The sequence below is a fragment of the Solenopsis invicta genome, chromosome 4 (genome assembly GCF_016802725.1).
Source record: "Solenopsis invicta isolate M01_SB chromosome 4, UNIL_Sinv_3.0, whole genome shotgun sequence".
NCBI classification, from domain to species: domain Eukaryota; kingdom Metazoa; phylum Arthropoda; class Insecta; order Hymenoptera; family Formicidae; genus Solenopsis; species Solenopsis invicta.
The window spans coordinates 18301522-18312191 of NC_052667.1; the positions used below are offsets into that span (position 1 = coordinate 18301522).

General features: G+C 30.3%; 1 protein-coding gene across 6 annotated transcripts in view; it reads left to right on the forward strand.

Moving 5' to 3' along the window:
* Positions 1–10281, forward strand: part of LOC105205307 (protein cereblon) — a 70404-nt gene extending 60123 nt beyond the window's left edge. For 5 of the 6 annotated variants that reach the window (XM_039447721.1, XM_039447722.1, XM_039447720.1 and 2 more), the window contains 2 exons: positions 306–502; positions 8268–8499. In XM_039447721.1, coding sequence (XP_039303655.1) covers positions 306–502; positions 8268–8421 — 351 coding nt within the window. In that variant the 3' untranslated portion in view covers positions 8422–8499. Of the gene's footprint in view, positions 1–305; positions 503–8267 lie in introns of all 6 variants that reach the window. The other variant, XM_039447717.1, reaches the window with a different exon arrangement.
* The last annotated feature ends 389 nt before the right edge of the window (positions 10282–10670 follow it).

The following is a 10670-nucleotide window of genomic DNA, read 5'->3' on the forward strand; positions in this document are numbered from 1 at the left end:
TGAGGAAAATGGAAAAAACTGTAAACCGCTTTACACATAAAAGGTGATTTCGTCCCTTTACGCCAGGTGTGAACCATATCATGAATATAAGAATTATGAGTTTTTATTCCAATTAGTTTGTTATTTAAGCTAATCGTGTTTTTATCAGTATTAATATAGTATATACCGTGTTTAATTTTTGAGAAATAGGCAAATGTGTTCTTTAAGAAATCTATATTAGTAACGATGACTTTCTTTTTTCATGCTATATAACAATTAGGCTGTATTTTTTGTATACTTCTTTTAATATCAATGTTTGTTTGTAGGATAAGATATATGTATGTGTTAATTGTGAATCCTTTATTGGGCGACAGTCACACATGTTCCCAATGAATAAAGAAGGCCCGCAGGGTACTTACGTCAATCCCGGTGGTGTTATACATGAAACTATAACTTTTTATCATGTTCAAGGAGTTGTACTTAACAATTCGGATCCTTCGACAGAATATAGTTGGTTTCCAGGGTAAAATACAACATTTTAGCGTGTTCTACATGGCACAGAATTTTGTTATATTGCAGAGACATTGCAATTTTGCATATAGCAGTGTAATGTTTAAGAAACGTTGTTAAAACGTAGATATATAATAATGTTGCAGCAGTATTTTAAATACATTGTGAAAATAAACTGCTATGATTTTATATATAAATATTTGTGTACGTATGCACATTTTCTGATTTAACATACAGGAGTTTTATATCCCATTTACATGAGTCCAACAATTTTATACTTGTGTTACATTTCCATCAACAAGTTTTTTATGCTTACAAGAGCAATTCTTGACAGTGATCTTGCCGATTTTAATAAAATTTTATGGTTGTGTAGTATTCACTTATGCCTTTACTGTAGTAAAGCCGTTTTTTGCAAAACTTAGGCGTTCTCGAAAAAACGACGATTAAATATTTTCAGCACCTATAGTATCGTTACAGAAAAATAATTATCGAATAAGCGACGTAAGGTAGGGTGTTAGGACGTCGACTGGTACGCTCGGGATCCAGGTTTGATCCCCGCGGATAAAACTTTTTTTATTTAAATCTTATATTTTTTAATTGTTATATATAATTTTTAAATCATGTTTAATTATTTAATATAAAATGTTATTTTAAAAAATTTAAAGAATTTAAAAATGCTCTTCTATTATTAATAAAAATAAAATTTCTCATAAACAAAAAAATATATTTACAATAAAAATATATTTACAATGACCGTTTTAAGAACGTCCAAATAAATGTTTATAAATTGTTATATCTACAACGGTCTCCGAGTATAACGGTTTTGTTGGGTTTTTTTTTTCCCCCTAAACCTTATGTGTGTTAGTTGATATACGAAACTCCTTACTTCTTTAATGGTACTATAATGGTTCTTCTGTAATAGTATATAGGTGTTGAAAATATTTAATCGTTATTTTTTTTAGAATGCCTAAGTGCAACAAATGGCTTTACTACAGTAAAGGTGTGAGTGAATACTACACACTCATAAAATTTTATTAAAATCGGCGAGATCATTATCAAAGGTTTCCCTTGTTAATTACATAAAGCCAAAAATTAAGTAAAAAATAACAAAAATAATTATATAGATATAACTTTACACTTGCGCTATTAATAATGTATTAACACGTATTATAGTACATATTTTATATGAAGTAACAAAATATTGTATATATTTTATTCATTGTAACGGTTTGAACGATTTTTTTTAGGTACTTTTGACAGTTTAAAAAAAGTTGAAAGATGAATATTTATCTTTTTCATACAGGTTACAATATATAACAAAAAAAGTAAAAATTTTGTTAAATAAGAAGCCGAAATTATCTTGAATATTTTAAATAGCACCATATAATTTTTTTTTATAGTATTGTAGGAATCTTCAAGATGAATTCAATGCACTATTGAAAATATCACTATTATTGATATTTCATTTATTTTGATACATAAATAATCGTATAGTATCTATCATAAATGTCTGTTAATGAAGAAAAACTGTATAATTTATGTGAACAAATTGTATTGATTTTATTGATATTGAATATTAAATTGCAGCGTTATTTGTAACAACAATACTTACAAGCTTTGACTAGAAATGTACACAGAACATAAACACGGTATATGTATGTATTACGGTACATATGTATGTATTATGGTACATATGTATGTATTACTATATTGTGTATCTATTAATAAAAAAAGCATAAACAATAATAAAGAAAAATTAACTTATGTAAGCAAATATTCAATTGCTTGCCTCCTTCTGCAACACAAAATTCTGTTTTTTTTTAATAAATTACTATGCGTTGCAGCTATTGTACTAGTTTGATTCAAAGTTGGCTGTAATTATTCTTTTGCTAAGATCTTGAATGTAAATATTGCTTGTAAATACTACTGTTACAAATAATGCTGCAATTTGATATTAAATATTAATAAAATCAATAAGACATAGATAAAAGTGACATTCTCAATAGTATATTGAATTTGTTTTGAAAAACCTTACAATATTATTTAAAAAAATGTATAGTGCTATTTAAAAAATTCAAAATAACTTCGATTTTTTATTAAAAAAAGTTTTTTAATTTTTTATTGTATGTGTGGTCTGCATGAAACAAATAAATATTCACCTTTTAACTCATTTTTTTAACTGTTAAATATACCTAAAAAATCATGTGGAGATCATTACACTGAATCTCTGTGTAACATCTTGTATAATAGTATATTATATGTATATTATATACAGGATAATTCAGAATAACCTTATGTCTTTGAAGAGACATATTTCTGAGGATATTTTGAAACAACTTTCACTGTGGCAAAACCTTGTCCGGAGCTTAGTTTTAAACCTAACCTAATAAAAAGAAATAGTTATCCAATAACCGGGCGCGTGAGGCAGGGCCGACACAACTCACCGTTCGATATAGGCGATTACGTGAGGCGATCAGCTGACAGCTCGAACACTGTTCCCTCCCCCCTCTCTCCCGCTCTCTCAACATCTCTATTCCATTCTCATTCTCATTTTTTTTTATTTATCAATTTATGCACTGACACTAAAATAATGGTAGAATTAAAAACGATATTTAATTATTTGACGTTTTGCTTCTAATAATTTTGTACGAAAAATTGTGCTTCTAAAAATTTTTTTAAGTCAAAAATAGCATATTTAAAATGCGTGATTGAAAAATAAAAATACAGAGTGAGAAAGAAAGAGAGAGAAAGAGACGAGATTAAATTTGAACGTGTATGCTCGCTTATTATTTTGCACAACAATCAGCCTTCACGAAGACAGAATATCCATATTAAGGCTCCTGACTCCTCAGCCGAGAACTCCGTGTTGACGGTAGCGACATTCTGTCGCGGACAAAATTAGAACTAATACACGTGAAACGTGACAGATTAACGATGAGATGTTGTCATGCATGTCATTTTGTTTCATTGTGAAAATATGACTTGTTTCGTATTTATCAAATTCATAAAAATGGACCGCGAGAAAAGTTTCTTTGAATTTTATATATAAAAGTACTTTACTCCTTTCAATAGCTATCCGTGTGTTTTTCTGTCTGAATAGGCGTCACTTTACGTGCTTTTTACGACTAGTTACGACTGTTAGGCGGAAAAAGGATAGTCACGACCGATATTTAGAAGTTTTTTAAAGCCATCTGCTTAGTCTGTTTTATCGAAATTGGTTTTATTTACAAGTGGCATATTTGACAATATTACGTGTCATTTTACGCAATTTCTCGCTTTTGACGTCACGATTTCAATATGGCCGCAGCGAGTACTCAGGAGTACTTTAAACTCAAGATTTTCCTTTTTTCTTCTTAAATCACATCACTTGTCACTTGTCACATTCACTGCAATCATTCTCTTGATCGAAAATTACTAACGCATCACTTTATACAAATCACTATTGTCAATTACTATTAGTAAATACTAATCATGCGTGAAAATTACTCAAAAAAAGAAACACGTGTTTATACGACAAACACACGACATGTATTTACAACAAAGGGGTTCGGTTAGGTTAGGTTATATCCTGTTTGCTTCACGAGCGAGCGGTGGACTAGTTTTATTGTTCGCGGTATCACTGCGTGATTGACGTTCTCAAAGTCAGAACGCGATAATTAAAAATTAAAAATACTGTTTTGCCCGTGTGCCATGTCTATGACCATGAACTCGAAGATTTCATGGTCATCCCGGACGAGCCCCTAAACGTTGCACTCGCGGCGCGTTCACGGCTCACGTTTCTCGAGCTGTTTCTTGTCTCGTATCAAACTCACAAGGAAAGGACCCGATAACGATCTCGTCGATTTTAATAAAATTGTATGGTTATGTAATATTCACTCACACCTTTACAGTGGTAAAGCCGTTTGTTGCATAACTTAAGCATAATCGAGAAAATGACAATTAAATATTTTCAGCATTGCATAGTACCATTACAGAAAAACGATTCTCGATTAAGCGACGTGGCGTAAGGCATTAGGACGTTGATTGTTACGCTTGGAATCTCAGGTTTGATCCCCGCGGATGCGATTTTTTTTATCTTATATTTTTTAAATTATATATATAATTTTTAAACCGTTTTTATTACTTAACATAAAATGTTATTATGTTTTTAAAAAATGAAGGAATTGTTGTACCCAGTACAACCACGTTAATAACGCGCATAGCAACAGGAAATTGAGATTCCTATTGCTATGCATACGCGTAGCGAATTCAAATTCCGCATACGCAAAAGAATTGAAAGACGCTGATGGTCTGTCGGGCTTCCGGCCCGAAATACCATCGCGCTACTGCTGAGTCGCTTTCCGGTATTCTGATTTCGACTAACCGTGGAAACTGCATGTTGCAGAAACATGATTGGCCGAGCCAAACGACAGATTTCTGCATAAATATCGCGACAAAATCGGAAAGCGAAGAGAATCTAACGAACAGCTGTCCGGTGTGTTACTCGCGTGACTTGCACATCGAGCCGATAACACAATCCGGAGATAAGAGTTGACCTATATATACCGGGCCTTCCGGGAAGAAAGTGTACAAGTGACACGCCTCGACATCGAGCAAATAACAAGGTATATTAGAAGAAATATACATTTACATTAACGTTGGAACAGCAAGTGTTTCATCTTCGACCACCAAACGACCTTTCCTAAGAATCCTAACTCCTAAGGCGCTGTAAACGATCCTGAAATACCTACCGACGTACCTGGACCACCACCGGGCACAACAGAATTTAAAAATGTTTTCTTATTATTAATTAAATTAAAATTTTTAATGAACACAAAAAATATATAACACAAGAATAAAAGACCTAAAAAATAAGAACAAAAAAAATATTTACAATAAAAATTTACAATGACTGTTTCACAATCTTAAACAAGGAGTTTTGTAAAAAACCGTTTTACTCGGAGACCGTGGTAGGTAGTAGGTATAACGATTTATAGAAACATTTAATTTGACGTTCTTAAAAAGTCATTGTAAATTTTTATTGCAAATATATTTTTTGTGTTTATGAGAAATTTTAATTTAAATAATAAAAAAGCATTTAAAAATTTTTTTCATTTTTTAAAAATAACATTTTATATTAAATAATTAAAAACGGTTTAAAAATTATATATAACATTTAAAAAGTGTAAGAAAAAAAAATCGCCGCGGGGATAAAATCTCGAATCCCAAGCGTACCAGTCAACGTCCTAATGCCTTACGCCATGTCACTTATTCGAGAATCGTTCTTCTATAACGGTACTATAGAATGCTGAAAATATTTAATTGTTATTTTCTCGAGAATACCTAAGTTGTGCAACAAACGGATTTATCACAATAAAGGTGTGAGTGAATACTACACATACATAAAATTTTAATAAAATTGGCGAGATTATTGTCGGGTCCTTCCCTTGTCAGTCTTTTGGTCGTCAAAAACCGGGATGACCTTGAAATCTTCGAGGTTACGGTCACATGCACGTGTTTCTTTTTTTTTTTGAGTATTTCTCACGCGTGATTAGTAGTGACTAATAATAATTGACGATAGTGATTTATATGAAATGATGCGTTAGTATTTTTTGATCAAGAGAATGATTGCAGTGAATGTAACAAATGATGTGATTTAAGAAGAAAAGAGAAAAATCTCGAGTTTAATATGGATATTCTGTCTTCGTGAAGATAAAGGCTAATTGCTGTGCAGGATGATAAGTGAGTATACACGTTCTAAGTTGATTAGACTCGTTTCTCTCTCTTTTACTCTCACTCTGTATTTTTATTTTTTGATCACGCATTTTAAATATGCTATTTTTGACTTAAAAAAAATATTTTTTTACACATACAAATTTATTAAAAGCAAGACGTCAAATAATTAAGAATCGTTTTTAATTCTAGCATTTTATTTAGTCTGTGTATAAACTGATAAATAAATAAGAAAAGAATGAGAATGGGATAGATGCTTTGAAGGTGCGGGAAAAAGAGAGAGATAAAAGGGGGGAGGAAGGAAAAGTAGTGTTCGAGTTGTCAACTTATCACTGCGATTGCCTCACGTAATCGCCCATATCGAACGGTGAGTTGCGCCGGCCCTGCCTCACGCGCCCGGTAATTGGATAACATATTTCTTTTTATAATTTAAAAACTAAGCTTCGGACAAGTTTTTGCTAAAGTAAAAGTTGTTTCAGAATAACCTCAGGAATGTCTCTTCAAGGACATAAGGTTATTCTGAATCACTCTGTGACACACATTATATTAATACGTTACATATATTATATATAATGTATTATTATTAATAACATATTATAAATTATGCGATAAATTATATAATTCCGCAATTCTGTGCTTGTGATACGCGTGTGTTTACTCACCCGCGCGCGCGCGCGCGCGTACACACGCACTCTCTCTCTTTCTCTTGCTTTTTCTTATTTAGACGAAAAAAAAACACTTTAAGAAACTGAACATGTTTATTGAAAAACGAAAATAAATACGAACACCAAAACCCCTGACCTAACCGAAACCAAAACCTATAAACGGATCATAACCGTTATTTTAGTCACACCGAAACTGAAATATTGTACAGGCTAATAGACCGTAACCGTAACCAAATCACAAATATTTTTCCGATTTTTTTCGGTTAGATTTTTTAAAATGTTAAAGATCATACTGAAGAACATGTAAAAAAAGGAGAAAAAGCGCGTGCTGTGTAGACTTTTTTCTCTCTAGGAGATAAGAATAAGAGAAAAAGATATACGACATCTATATTTCATCTTTTTTTTTAAATATTTTTAACGCTCATAGATGCAGTTGATTTTAAAGATTAATTTTCCCTTCAATTTGTGAACATAAAATGATTACAAAAGAATAAGATCTTTGTAATATTAAAACTAAATTTTTAAAGCTAAAATTATATTTCAATTTTTCCGGCTCTTTTAGAGCATTGAAAAAGTTTGATAATTTTAATTGAATTTTTAAGACCGTAGGTATTTACTTCTAGGTTCTTAATAAATAGCGATATTACAGATTGTCTACAGAGGGTTACTTTTTTATTTCTTTGCTTTTATTATAATAATTTGATTAAGATTAATATGTTATTTTATAGAGAAAAACTACCATTAACCTCTTGGGTACACTTGACGACTGAGATTCGTCATGCACTTGTTTCTGTAAATCTGGACCCAAGGGGTTAATATTAGTAAAAAAAATCCATTAACGTCGCAAGTTGCTGAGAATATTGAAGTAAAACAAAAAAAGAGATTTTGAAACACCCGGAACCTCCAATGATTTTTAAACATTTAATACGAGTTATATGTATTTTGTACAGAAATTTAATGAATTTATTCAGTAGAAATAAGTATACAAAAATAAAACTTGATTGCTTCAGCTATAGTCGTTCCTGAAAAGTGTTTTTAGTAAAAAAAAAGTTATGTAAATAAAAGATATTTACTTGCAAAATTTCAGGCTGCTAAGACCACTAGAACTTAAAAGTTAACCTGTTTTATATTTATGTTTAATAAAAAAAAAATTGTTTTACAAATGAAATGAGTGACCGGGTATCCCTTTGCTAAAGATTAAATATATGTTGTATTATTGCTGCAACATTTTAGAAATATTTCTAAAAGTAGACATTTTACTATTACAATATTACAATATTACAACATAGCAATATTTCACAATGTTTTTATAATGTTTTTGTAAAGTTTCTGCAATTTCTCTGTGCTGTATGAGGTCAGAAATCACGCACATGTTTTATTTGAACTTTAATATCATTTCAGATATGCTTGGACAATAGCTATCTGTAAAAGCTGCCGTCATCATGTCGGTTGGAAGTTCACAGCAGTGCAAAATAATTTAAGGCCCAAGGAATTTTGGGGTCTAACACGCAGGAGTTTGAAAAATAAAGACTTGAAAGTTAAGAAGAAAAAATAAAAAGAATCAAAATATGAATGTACATTAGGCGTCGTAAATGTCTACATTGCAGTGAATAGATAATTTTTAAAGTAGTATGTCATATTGACATACACGGGGTGCTTAGTAACAAATGGAAGAAAATTTAAGGAGTGATTTTAGATGGTAAAATAAATAAAGGATAACAAAGTTGCGACTAAAGGTTTATTTTGTAATTAAACGTCTAAATGTTTACGTGCTTTAATCACTTTCTATAACAATGTATAAACATTTATGATTTAAAAAACAAAGCTTTAGATGCAATTCTGTTATTCTTAATTTTGATCTTATTTTCATTGTATAGAATTCTTGAATTTTCTTCAAACCGTTGTGTATATTAGTGTGTATTACGATCAAATGCCATTTTGAAAATAAAGTAATTGATAGTTTATACGCCAAAAGATTATATTTTATAAAAGTGACTTTTTATAATGATGAATTTGATTACTTGCTCTACACTGAATTAGTACACATAAAATGCTACTGCTTATAAAATATCTAAGGACAGCAGTATAATATAATCAACAATAAAATTTATATAGGGGAATGTGCAGTGAAATGGGACACATTTTTATTTTTCCATAAAAAATTTAAAAAAATCATAATTTTGTAAACTTGTGATATTCATTCGTTAGAGAATTTTATTAGTTAACTTTTTATGCTCACAGATTTTCAAAATTAGATTTTTTATTATATTCTTGTTCGGATTTTCCAAAATTAGATTTTTTATTATATTCTTGTTCGGATTTTCCAAAAAGTGAGTTTTTAACTCAAAAAATTGTGGGGTGAAGTAGGACACACTGTGTAGTGGAACACGATAATTTTTGGCCAAATTTGATCAAAAATCACGTAAGAATCGTCTGAAATAGATTTTGTAATGTTTATTTAATGATTAGAAAATGAAAATATTTCAATAGGTACTTGTGAACCGAGGTATCAAGCACCTAAGTTGAGAACTATTGAGATTAGGATACCTGTCATCGATGAGATGTAGCAACTTAAGCATGCGCTATGGTTAGCATGCATTTGATCTTTAGCTTTAATAATGTGTCCCACTTCACCCTACAAAAAATGTCTCACTTCATCCCAAATGCAATGTTTCGAAATTATGACGCGTATCGAAAATATATTAGCTTCGTATAAAAACTCTTTGCAACTACGAAACTAAACAACAAATGAGAACTTATTTACCTTCTTCAAATTGTAGGAAAGATCATTGAAAAACTTCGTAAATATGTTGGAAAAAACTTTTTTACAAAAAAGCTGTAGTTATGACAAAGCAGCAAAATGTGCGTGCACGTTTAAAGACTAATCTAAAATGGTTTGGCTTGACGCACAATAAATGACAGCTATATATATTAGGATGGTCCAAAAAAACCGACTATTTTTTTCTTTATGTACTTCATGGTATATTGAAAGTATATGTTGCGAAAGTAAATTTCGTTTTTTTGTTTAGATATTTTAAAAAATGTAGAGGTCGCTGTAGTCGTTTAAACCCGAAAATTGACGTAACATAGTATTTTAATTTTTTTAAATCATTTTGAGGCATATCCTGTTGAGTTGATCATTGAAATATTGTTGCCAAGAATCAAATATATAAGCTTGAACTTTTGTAGCCAAAAATACTTACAGAAAGTCATTTATTTAATCCTTCAAAACTTGAATTTTCATGAAAATGTTTTTTTTATCGACAATTTGTCAAGAAAATTAAATCTGGTGTTGGTATAAAGGCCAAGTTAGGTTTAAGAAAAATCGCATTTTTTAAGCATTTTATGACCGCTATCTATCAATAAATTAAAATTTCTGTATATCATAATATATTCTCCATTGAACAAGAAAATTGATACCACAAACGATTTTCGATTGCGATTGATCAAAATAGATTTTGTAAGCTTTTAAATGTTCATTTTTGTAAAAATTCGAGTTTTGAAAAATTATATAAATAACTTTCTGTCAGTATTTTTGGCTACAAAAATTTAAACTTATATATTTGATTCCTGGCAAAAATATCTCAATGATCAACTCAACAGGATATGCCTCAATGTGATTAAAAAAAATTAAAATATTATGTTACGTCAATTTTCGTGTTTAAATGACTACAACGACCTCTAAAACATTTTTTAAAAAAACGAAAAAACGAAATTTACTTTTGCAACATGTACTTTCGATTTCAGGTGAAGCACATAAAGAAAAAAATAGTCGGTTATTTTGGATCACACACATACACGCGC